General features: G+C 38.9%; 1 protein-coding gene across 3 annotated transcripts in view; it reads left to right on the top strand.

Moving 5' to 3' along the window:
* The window catches only part of TNPO1 (transportin 1), an 89,682-nt gene that overhangs the window by 31,446 nt on the left and 45,648 nt on the right, over nt 1-12,588 (top strand). The window contains exons 1-3 of one of the 3 annotated variants that reach the window (XM_043887114.1): nt 7,545-7,704; nt 7,838-7,951; nt 10,694-10,769. In XM_043887114.1, coding sequence (XP_043743049.1) covers nt 7,847-7,951; nt 10,694-10,769 — 181 coding nt within the window. In that variant the 5' untranslated portion in view covers nt 7,545-7,704; nt 7,838-7,846. Of the gene's footprint in view, nt 1-7,544; nt 7,705-7,837; nt 7,952-10,693; nt 10,770-12,588 lie in introns of those variants that run through there. The other 2 variants (XM_043887115.1, XM_043887113.1) reach the window with 2 other exon arrangements.

The raw sequence follows: 12,588 nt of genomic DNA, 5'->3' as shown, positions 1-12,588 counted from the left end.
GTGAAAAAAATCTGTTAGAGCTGTCAGAGCCTAAAGCCTAACTTAGCTTCACATTTGCACATGGAATTTTTTGCAGGATTTTAATTAAATGTTGAGTTTTCCAGGAATAAAACTACTGCATTATTTGAAGGAAGATTACACCAAGAATCGGGACTCTACCAAAGAATTGGTCACCATTTTGGGAAATCATGTCACTGATGGCAACATTTATCACATTCATAGTGCTTCTCCATATTAGGTAGAAACATCTGACTGCTCAGTAAATATTTGTTTGAATTTAATTGAAATTAGAAGAGAAAAATGTGGGAGAAAAGGACTTATTTCTTCCTATCAGAATGTATTTTCTTTCCTCTCTTTTCCTGTTGTACTTCATTCATATACTTCATTCATAGACAATACATCTGACTCTGTCTCTGAATGAGAACTTAGGCCAAGAACAGTATTTTACTTACTTTGAATCTCTAATGCTCACTGAGTACATGGTAGTTGCTCAGATTAATTGAATTAATGGACAAGAGTAGTATTTTAGTAATTAACAACAATAATATTTATTCAGCAAATACTTAATAAATTACTATAGTGATTCAAAAAGGGCAAAAAGATAGTCACTGCTCTCAAGGAATACATGATGTGTTACTAAGACTGACCTGGAAATAATTCTAATATGGCTGTTTGTAAAATGGAAATAGCCACAAACTATAGATCTGTGATGAAAAAAAAAAAAAAGTACTGAAGTCTTGTGGAGAGGCCCTACAAAAATGTTACAGAAAATAAATAGTATCCAGTATCATTACCAAGGAAGACTCTCAGTAAATACTTGTAAACTGAGTAAATGAGCATATCTCTGATGAGTGAGATGGAGTTTGCCAAATGGTCAGATGTAAAGCGGGCATTCCAGGGCTTCCCTGGTAGCTCAGTGGTAAAAACAAAAATCGGCTGGCCAGTGCAGGAAGCACAGGTTTGATCCCTGGTCCGGGAAGATCCCACATGCCGTGGGGCAGCAAAGCCGGTGCGCCTTGACTCGCGCCTGCGCTCTAGAGCCCAGAAACGGCAACTGCTGAGCCCAGCAAAGTGCTGAAGAGCCTGTCCTCCCCAGCGAGAGAAGCCACCACAATGAGGAGCCCATGGGCTGCGACCAGAGAGTAGCCCCTGCTCCCCACAACTAGAGACGAGCCCATGGAGCCATGCAGACCCAGCATAGCCAAAAATAAATAAATAAAATTATTAAAAGTAGGGCATTCCAGAGAGGCAATCTCTGTTCAGAGACTTAGAGGTATGAGAGGCACAGTTGGTATTGCTGGAGCATAAAAGTTGGATGTTGAATTGTAAGAGAGAAAGCTGTCCTTGGAGGTGATTGGCCAGATCATGAAGGGCCTCTTCCATGTAAAAGAAGTTAGATTTTATGTTGCAGGCAGCAGAAAATCATTGGTGTAACAAACAAAACTACTAAATTTCAAACCATACTGTATGCCAGGCAAGTACCTATAATCCTATTACAGAGTCAGTATATTCTCATTTTATAGTTGGGAAACTGAGTCTCACAGATTAATTTATCCTACCCAGGTTTTCACAGCTACTCAGTGAAAGAATTAGGGTTTAAATTTAGGTTGGTTGAGTCCAGACCTCCTGTCTGCTTTTTAAACTAGATTTTACAACCCCTATAGCAGGGGGAAAAATATATATATATTTTTACTTTTCAACTAGTCTGACTTCCTTACCTCCCATCAACTCTAGTAAATTCAAGTTTTTAATGTAAGTTCAAGTTCTTAACAGTTTAGGACTGAAGTAAGTTTTAGTCTTCTGAAGACTACAGTTATCTTAACAGTTACTTACTTTTTGGAAACTTTTTATTCTGGTACCATCTTCTATGTAGATAATTCAAATAACTGTCTTGATTTTTATTGAAATGCCATTTGTGGGAGAGGGGGGGACTCACCATTGACTGTCATGGACCAATCAGCATGATTTCTGTTCTATTAAAAGAGAAAAGTTTGAAGTACTAATTCCATTTCTGAAACATTTCTGAGTCTTCAATATGTAAAAAGAATAGTAATTATTTTAAGAAAATTTAATATTAATCTTGATGTTCTATTTAATTTATATAGATGTAGTTCACTGCTTAAGTAAATTATTTCTACATCATAATCCTGGTGTGCACATTTAGCTTGAAATACTTCAGATGTTATCAAAATAACCCTGAGATATCTCTGGTTACCTTAAGGTATGATTCTCCTAATTTTAATGACTGTTACTGTAGTAAGTCCTGGAGATAGAGATGGCAGTGGTTGCACAACAGTGAAAATGTACATAATGCCACTAAACTGTACACTTTAAATGGTTAAAATGCTGAATTTTGTATTATGTATATTTTGTTATTGTTGCTGTTGAGTCACTCAGTCGTGTCTCTCTGCCACCCCATGGACTGCAGCGTGCCATGATTCCCTGCCCTTCACTATCTCCCAGGGTTTGCTCAAACTCATGTCCATTGAGTTGATGATGCCACCCAACCATCTCATTCTGTCACCCTCTTCTCCTCCTGCCCTCTTTCCCAGCATCAGGGTCTTCTCCAGTGAGTCAGCTCTTAGCATCAGGTGGCCAAAGTATTGGCCATTCAGCTTCAGCATCAGTCCTTCCACTGAATATTCAGGACTGATTTCCTTTAGGATGGACTGGTTGGATCTCCTTGCAGTCCAGGGGACTCTCAAGAATCTTCTCCTGTACCACAATTCAAAAGCATCAGTTCTTCAGTGCTCAGCCTTCTTTATGGCTCACCTCTCACATCTCTATATGACTACCGAAAAAAACCACGTGTGCTGAGTTGTTTCAGTCCTGTCTGACTCTTTGCGACCCTGTGGACTGTAGCCAGCCAGGCTCCTCTGTCCTTGGGGTTTGCCAGACAGAAATACTGGAGTGGGTTGCTATTCCCTTCTCTAGAGGATCTTCCCGACCCAGTGATCGAACCCATGTCTCTTAATGTCTCCTGCATTGACAAGTGGATTCTTTACCACTAACAACACATGGGAAGCCATAGCTTTCACTCTATGGACCTTTGTCGGCAGAGTGGTGTCTCTGCTTTTTAATATGCTGTCTAGGTTGGTCATACCTTTTCTTCCAAAGAGCAAGAGTCTTAACTTCATGGCTGCAGTCACCATCTACAGCCCAAGAAAATAGTCTCACTGTTTCCATTTTTTCCCCATCTGCTTGCCATGAGTGATGGGACAGGATGCCATAATCTTTGTTTTTGAATGATGAGTTTTAAGCCAGATTTTTCACTCTCCTCTTTCACCTTTCATCAAGAGACTCTTTAGTTTCTCTTCACTTTCTGCCATAATGGTGGTGGTGTCTACATATCAGATTATTGATATTTTTCCTAGCATTCTTGATTCCAGCTTGTGCTTCATTCAGCCTGGCATTTCTCATGATGTACTCTGCATATAAGTTAAATAAGCAGAGTGACAGCATATAGCCTTGATGTACTCCTTTCCCAATTTTGAACCAGTCCATTGTTGCATGTCCAGTTCTAATTATTGCTTCTTAACTTGCATACAGGCTTCACAGGAGGCAGGTAAGGTGGTCTGATATTTCTGTCTCTTTAAGAATTTCCCACAGTTTGTTGTGATCCATACAGTCAAAGGCTTTAGTGTAGTTAATGAAGAAGAAGTCAGTGTTTTTCTGGAATTCCTTTGCTTTTTCCATGATCCAGTGGATGTTGGCAATTTGATCTCTGGTTCCTCTGTCTTTTCTAAATCCAGGTTGTACATCTGGAAGTTTTCAGTTCACATAATGTTGAAACCTAGCTTGAAGGATATTAAACTTTACCTTGTTAGCATCTAACTTGAACGCAATTGTGCAGGAGTTTGGACACTCTTTGGCATGGCTTTTCTTTGAAAACTGACCTTTTCCAGTCCTATGGCCACTACTGAGTTTTCAAATTTGCAGACATATTGAGTGCAGCACTTTAACAGCATCATATTTTAGGATTTGAAATAGTTCAGCTGGAATTCTACCACCTCCATTAGCTTTGTTCTTAGCAATGCTTTCTAAGGTGCACTTGACTTCAACACTCCAGAATGTCTGGCTCTAAGTGAGTGACCATACCATATGGTTATCCATATAACCATGGATATGGTTCGTGTATTTTTATATAGTTGTTTTGTGTTCTTGCCCACCTTTTCTTAATCTCTTCTGCTTCTGTTAGGTTCTTCTGTTAGGTTCTTCTGTTTCTGTCCTTTATTGTGTCCATCTTTGCATGAAATGTTCCCTTGGTATCTCCCAAGTTTCTTGAAAAGATCTCTGTCTTCCCCATTCTGTTGTTTTCCTCTATTTCTTTGCATTGTTTACTTAAGAAGGCTTTCTTATCTCCCCTTGCCATTCTCTGGAACTCTACATTCAGTTGGGTATACCTTTCCCTTTCTCCTTTGCTTTTCTCTTTTCTTCTTTTTTCAACCATTTGTAAGGCTTCCTCAGACAACCACTTTGCCTTCTTGCATTTCTCTTTCTTTGGGATGGTTTTGATCACCACCTCCTGTACAGTGTTAGGAACCTGCATCCATAGTTCTTCAGACACTGTCTACCAGATCTCATCCCTTGAATCTATTCATCACCTCCACTGTATTTTCATAAGGGATATGTTCAGGTCATACCTGAATGGCCTCGTGGTTTTCCCTACTTTCTTCACTTTAAGCCTGAATTTTGCAATAAGGAGTTCATGATCCGAGCCACAGTCAGCTCCTGGTCTTGGTTTTTGCTGACTGTTTGGAGTTTCTCCATCTTCAGCTGCAAAGAATATAATCAATCTGGTTTCAGTATTGACCATCTGGTGATGTCCACGTGTAGTGTCTTCTCTTGTGTTGTTGGAAGAGGGTGTTTGCAATGACCAGTGTGTCCTCTTGGCAAAACTCTGTTAGCCTTTGCCTTGCTTCATATTGTATTCCAAGGCCAAACTTGCCTGTCTCCAGGTATCTCTTGACTTCCTACTTTTGCACTCCAATCCCCTATAATGAAAAGGACCTCTTTTTTTGGTGTTAGTTCTGGAAGGTCTTGTAGGTCTTCATAGAACCGTTCAACTTCATCTTCTTTAGCATTAGTGGTTGGGGCATGGACTTGGATTACTGTGATATTGAATGGTTTGCCTTGGAAAAAAACAGAGATCATTCTGTCATTTTTGAGATTGCATCCAAGTACTGCATTTCAGACTGTTTTGTGGACCATGAGGGCTACCCCATTTCTTCTAAGGGATTCTTGCCCACAGTAGTAGACATAATGGTCATCTGAATTAAATTCACCCATTCTGGTCCATTTTAGTTCACTGATTTGTAAAATGTTAATGTTCACTCTTGCCATCTCCTGCTTGACCACATCCAATTTACCTTGATTCATGGACCCAACATTCCAGGTTCCTATGCAATATGATTCTTTACAGCATCAGACTTTCATCAGACTTTATAGCATCAGACTTTACTTTCACCACCAGACACATGTACAACTGAGCATTGTTTCCACTTTGGCCCAGCCGCTTCATTCTTTCTGAAGCTATTTCTCCACTCTTCCCCAGTAGCATATTGGACACCTACCGGCCTGGGGGACCGATCTGGTACCATATCTTTTTTGCCTTTTCATACTGTTCATGGAGTTCTTAAGGCAAGAATCCTGGAGCAGTTTGCCATTCCCTTCTCCAGTGGACCATGTTTTGTCAGAACTCTCCACCAATGTGCATCTATTAAAAAATGAAAACTTAAATCTGTATGTAGTGGCCTGGAATGATGGCCATTCAATATTATGTGTTTAAAAGTTGTAGAGTTATTTAATAATAGAGTGTAGTATGTGGCATGATTCTAAAATACAAACCAGAAATATATATATGTTTGAGAATAGAGAAAGGTGTAGATGGATTCGTATCAAACTGGTAAAGCTGATTCTGTTAGGGTGATAAGTTTAGTGATGGACTTAAATTAACTTTTTGTACAACCATGTTGTTTGATATGTTGTAACATTGTTTTTGTAATTTTTTTTTTGAAATTTCTGAAGTAAAAAGGCCAGGAGGGAAGGGGGAGTTGTCTTTAATGATAGAAATTATAATAGGGATCACAGTGTGAGTTGCTGACCGAGAATGGTACAAGAGAAACCTTGGTGCTAGTAGTGATCTTTATCTTGATGCAGATGTTGGTTACTGTGAATATAGGTGTATTCTTTTTATAAATAGCCATCTAGTTTGTATGCTTATGATTTGTACAGGATATTGTGCATATCAATTAAACAATTTATCAAATAAATTTCTTAAAATTATGGCACAGAAATATAATGGAATACTTTGTTTTTAAAAATACTTTAAATAGTTAATGATACATGGAATTGGCCCAGAAACAACAGTCTCATCATTATAAAATACATAAACACACAGAATGGAGACTCCAATAAAAACATGACAATATTATTAATAGATATTATGTCCAGATACCACTTTTTTTGTTTGGGGGTTGGGGGCTGGGTTATTGAAGTTGGTAGAATTTGGTAAAGAAAACCGGAGAACAGGATATTAAGCAGAAAATAAGAGTGAAGGAGAGAGGGAACAATTTTTTTACAAATATAAGAAAGAAAAACAATACTAACTAGAGAGATACTGTAAGGTCAGGTAATTTTTTTTTAACCCCAGCTAGGAAGAGACTCCTACTAGGAAGGGACTAATTTCAGATTTCAAGTATAATAGTAGATAGTTATGAAAAAGACTCTCCTTCAGCAAATTCATGCTGAATTACAAATAATTCATGCTGGATACTTAAGTTTTGTTTCTGTTTAAGCACTTAAAGAAACTGTCATTGATAGGATAGTTTCCATTGATTATAGTAGATGCAGCTCATAGTAGTTTAAGAAACCTGTACTCTTCTCCCAGTTTTAACTAATTAACTATTGTAATTTCCTCTGATCTTTTTGCTCTACAGTTACCACCCCGGGGGGGCAAATATCTCCTCCAGCCAGTGATAATAAAATAAGAAAATGTATGTGAAAACACATTAATAAAATTAAACACTACCCAGTTGTAAAGTTACATTCTTTTTCTTGTTTTTTCTTCAGCCCAAAGTCATTAGTTGTGAATGTGGTTACTTCAGGTGGAGTTTAACTTAAAGAGTTCAAAAGTTGAAGTTTATGAAAGAATGCCTTTTTTTCAGTCGTTTTGCAAATATAAATGCAACATGTAGTGTTTATTCAAGTGTGAGTTGTGATGCAATCCATCTTTAATATTTTAGACTAAATATTAGTATTTAGTACTTTATATATGAAATTTAAATATAAACATTTGTTATTTCTCCTAAGTATTGTTGAGCCGTCAGGGGAATTATCAGGCTTTTTTCCCTATTAACAGTCATTCTTAATTATTAACCATGTTAATTTAAAATGATTAAAATCCCAAAACAGATCTCCAGGTGTCTCGCAGGGGTTTTGCTTTTTTTAGATTAGCCCTTAAATCAGTAATAATCTGGGTGGAACTAGAGTTGGGTTAGGTTGGAGAAAACTGCGTGGCACTAGGACCCAGGGGGCTCCCGTGAGCGGATCTAGGGGCCAGATTGCAAATTCGCGGTGACTCAGTCTGGTCGGCTCCTTGCGCTCAGCGGCCGCGGCGGCAGCAGCAGACGTTGGCGGCCGAGCTGCTAGGATCAGTTCCCCGGGTTTTACCGTCCGAGACTTCCTTCGGGGCGCCCCAGGCAGGTCCGAGGCGTCCGGGGAGCTCAAGGGTCGTTGTGGCGGGGAGGAGGGGGGTGCTCGGCGCGGGAAGCCCTCGGGCCTGTGCACGGGGAGTAACATTTGCTCCGTCTCTTCCTGTGTCTGGCTTTATTTGCAGCAAACCAAGATGGAGTATGAGTGGAAACCTGACGAGCAAGGACTTCAGCAAATCCTGCAGCTGCTGAAGGAGTCCCAGTCCCCCGACACCACCATCCAGAGAACCGTGCAACAAGTATCCTTTGCGAGGCCTCGCCGCCGCCCGCGCCGCTCTGCCTGCGCCGGGCCCGCTCTCGGCAGCCGGGAGACTCCCGCCGCCCCTCCCCCTCCCCGCTCCCGGATCCCTCCGCCCTCCGCGCGCCCGCCCGCGAGCAAGGCCCTCCCGCCGCCGCCGCCCCTGCCCGGCGCCTCGCGCACGCGGCCCTCGTGCCCCGAGTCCCGGCCGCCGCCTGGCCCGGCGGCTTCCGGCCACGAGAGGCCGGGGGCGTCCGGCCGCGGCCCGCGATCGCGACATGTGCGCCTGTCGGGCGCCACGTCCGTCCTCGCGGCGGGCCGCTCGAGAGGGCGGAGCGGCTGGGTGCCGGCGCGGACCCCCGGCGAGCCGACCCACACAATGCGCCCGGCGCGGAGAGGGCGGCGGGCGAAGCGAGGGGCCGGGCGGGCGCGCTGCGTGCGCGGCCGCGCTAGCCGGCCTGAGTGGGGTGGAGCCGGCGCGGGGTTTGAACTCCCCGGGTGTGGGGCCTGGGGTTTCTTCCAGGCCCTGGTCCTGAAGAGCCGGAGACCTAGGAATGAGGGCTCCCAGGACTCACCTCGGGGCTGCTCAGGCTAACACCTGTTGCGAGCTCCCTGCCTCCCAAGTGAGAAATCTTTGGCTCGAGACGGTCTGCTCAGTTACCCAAGTGTTGACCGAGTTTGCTGGTGTAGCGGTCCTGTTGCTACGGCTTTACAGGCAGAAAGGCTTAACCGAAGAACCAGAGCCTCTGCTGTGATGTGCTCTCTGCAGTGCCCTAAACTGCGGTCAAATGGAGAGCTCTTCCTGCGTCTAATAAAGGAAACAAATTGACCCGATCATAAAGTAACTTTTATTTTAAGATGAAGTTAATTGTTTAAAAACATCAGCCTGTGTGCAAAAAATGCCTCTTAATTTTTATTGTTAATAAACAGGGGAGATTGGTTAGTATGGAATTTGGTAAGCTCTTTTGGTGTAGTTTGGACTTAAATTTAAAATACTATAAACGGGGTTAAATCGAATTACTTGAGAAGCTCTGGTAAATAAAATTTCTCAAAGTGCTGCATTGCTGTAACTTAAAACCTCGAATAGGCAAGTAAGTAGCCTTTTGGTTAATTAATACTGATTATTTTAAAACGGAGGTGTTAATGATTTAGGTCTGCTTGGTTTGGTGGTGTTTTTTTTTTTTTTTCCTTAAGCCATTTTGCTAGATACTGCTAGTACTTAGGGAGTAGTTGGTTTGGGGTGATTAGAGCTTGTATTTGAAACATTGCTGTTACTCAGTTTTAATTTGTGTTGTCATAGCTTTAGAAATGATAGAGGTTGATTTTTGATGAATTATAGGTGTGTGTTTGATAGCCAAGTCCCAAACCACATTGTAATTTATTCTGTAGCATTGTATATCATAATTTCTTGTTTTAGTGCGTTATTTATTAAGTACTCTTCGTATGTTCAGTACTGTGCGTGGGCTAAGAATCGAATTTACAGTTCATCCTGTATGCCTGGAGCATAGTATGCTGTCTGAATAAGGAACGCTTTAAATTTCAGTAGATAAAGGTTAATAGTATTTTAAAAATACACACTGCTCTATATTTTCAAAGTGCCTAATGATGACCTTGTTCTTTGTTTCCTTAGGAAAGAATGTAATTACTGTTTTTGCATAGACTTGAGCACTTTAGAAAGACCGTTATAATATTATGGATAGATAGCTCAAGTTCTAAGGAAGTAAACCTTATTAGGAAGTATTTATGAAAAATTATTAATGTATCAGCATACTGTTAATCTTGGCTGTTCACTAGAAAAAGAAGTCACTAGGGTTTTTTGGTCAAAGAAAGTACACCTTCTAGAGAAATGTATTTTGATAGTTAATCTATGTTCCGGCCCCTGAACACTGAGAATATTCTAGTGTATGATAAATAGCTGATATGGTGTGCCTGGACTTTGTATAGTGGATTTAATTTAAAGATTTAGGTCTACTGAGAAAATTCTAATAAAACCCAATTAGAGGTGTTATTAAAAAGTGTATTAGGGTTTAAAAGGGCATGAAGAAAGACATAGTAGAGCATTATGTCATTGTTGCCTGCCGGCAGGATGAAAACCTGCACGTGTGTGTCACTGGTAATGGTAGATCTTGGGGGGGTGGGGGAGTCGGGGGGAGGGGATAATTGTAGAACTATTGCAGTGCAGTAATTTCATAATAGTGACTTTATATAATAAGACTTGATATGTAGACTTGTACATAAATAGCATTTTATCTAAATTTCTTGAGTTCTGAAGAAAAAATAGTCTAATAACAGTGTTTAAGGTAAAAGGCGATTTTTATAAAGTTAATTTCCATAAGTGATCTCTGAAAGACTTGTTTTTGTTCATTTGGAATGCTTTTCATTTTTGTCATTATTTTATACTTTAATACCTTTCTGATTAGGATTTTTTTTTTTAAGTTCAAATAAGTCAAACAAATTGTTGTGAAATTTTTTTCATACAATGTACACCTGTACTGAAGGTGGAAGTTGACTTATTTGTATTGAAAATAATTGATGTAAAATAGTTTAATATTTTAGCTATATACGAGGTTTAACACAGCCATTGGTGTGTTCTTGGAATAGTATATGATGGTTTTGGTAAGATAACTTTATTCTTACCGAAAAAAAAAATGCAGGCCTAAAAATTACAAAAGAGATTCTTGATTTTACATTAAAAATATTGAATTCCTTCTTTAGAAGTTTCCTTAACTACTGTTTGTTCTAGAAACTGGAACAACTCAATCAATATCCAGACTTTAACAACTACCTGATTTTTGTTCTTACAAAATTAAAATCTGAAGGTAAGTAGGGTTTGTGTTGAAAGCTACTTAAAAGTTTTTTACGCTTTTTTTAAATAAGTCTTTGACCTGTACTAAGATATATGAAGAATTACTCATTTCAAAGGATTTCATTTTGTGGGAATCACTTGCTTTAAAGATGTGGAATGAAAGTGTTACTACTATTCAAAGCATTTGGATGCTTGATGAGCAGTCAGTTGTTAGCTGAGTGTTTTTGTAATAAATTCCTCATTCTTTGCAAATGAAAAGGCGTTTTGCTTCAGTCCTTGTACATGAATGTCAAAGAGAGATTGATTTCTTTTATACACAGATTGAATGTAGGATTTACGAAAAACTTACTATATATGTGATCATATTTGTATGATTGAAAGTTGATTTAACCAAAATGAAGTCATTTATAATCCCATCACCAGGTAATTGTTAATCCCTTAATTCTGTACTTCAGTTATATGGCCATGTACTATTTTAATTGTTAACAAAAAGTAGAATCATTCTATTCATAGACTCTTGTAACTTTTTAAAACCTTCTAACAGTATACATGAAACCTTTTCATTAACTATTCTGCAACCATTTTAAATTACTTCTATAACAAAGCTTGAAAACTAATTTGATTTTTAAATGACATGGTCATTTGATTGTTTCCTATACATGTAATGTGTCTCTCTCGACTTTCTTTATTACACGAATATTTATGGAGCACCACTCTTTGCCAGGCAGTTTGCTGGCTCAAGAGCAATAAAAGTGAACAGAATAATAAGAATTTCTGTCCTCATGGAGCTTACATTGTAGTGAGAGGTGTTCTTAGAGTTGAGTATTCCCTCCCTGGAATGTTGTCAGACACTCAGAATGCACTCAGGTATTTTTTGAGCAACTGATTGGCTTCTAAATGAAAGCACTATACTTAGCCTTTCAGAAGTCATGGTGCTTCATTAGTGCTTCTATAGTTACTAAAAGACTACACTTGGAGTTGGGAAATGTCTTAAACTCTTGACACTCATTTCATCTCTTTTTTCATCTACAAAATGCTTGTGTTAGACTACCAGACCATATGTAGGGTTTCAACTGTAAGCACTAGCGAGCAGGTTAATGACCTTAAAATCTCGCTAATCTTGTATTTATTTAGATTTTAATATTTCATGCCAGTGTATAGTGATTTATTTTGAATTATTTTAAAATTTTCTGGTTAATTTTAGGAATTTTGTGATTGAAGCATGTAAGAGAAACTTTAGAAATTTCAAAATTTAAATTGCAAAAACTAAAAAGTCCTTTGGCATATCTTTAAATTCAGCAGTTAATATTCTTAGTTTGATAAATACACATTAACGTGATGTGTTATTTCTTAATATAGAAATTTTATTTTTCCCACATAGTAGTTGTAATCAGATAATGCTCTTAAGAACTGTATATTTAATAAATGAATTTTTCTAAACATACTGTTTTACTTGAAAATTTTATTTTCACCAAGCCATCTATTCTCTGTCCTTAAATTCCGAATGTTAAGATTGTTATAATGTTATACTCTTTCTTAAAACTTTCTTGGGATATGAGGATACATCAGAAGTATTTTTAAAAGCAAACAAATGACAAACTTATAATTCAGATAGCAGCAAGAGAGGTTGGTGTGTAACTGTCTCCCAGAAGACCTATGAATTATAAAACCATGAAAAGTTGGAAAAGGTTTTATGTAATATTTGCTATTTCTTCCTGTGTTTATTCATTTATTTGGGACACAAGGTTGCTATATCTAGTTTTCTGTTTTAAAAAATTAGCATTATGACCAGCCATATTAAAGAAAGAGCACAAGTAAAGTCTTTAAATCAA

This window comes from Cervus elaphus, chromosome 25 (assembly GCF_910594005.1).
Source record: "Cervus elaphus chromosome 25, mCerEla1.1, whole genome shotgun sequence".
Lineage (NCBI taxonomy): Eukaryota > Metazoa > Chordata > Mammalia > Artiodactyla > Cervidae > Cervus > Cervus elaphus.
This window is presented reverse-complemented; position numbering and strand designations above follow the sequence as displayed.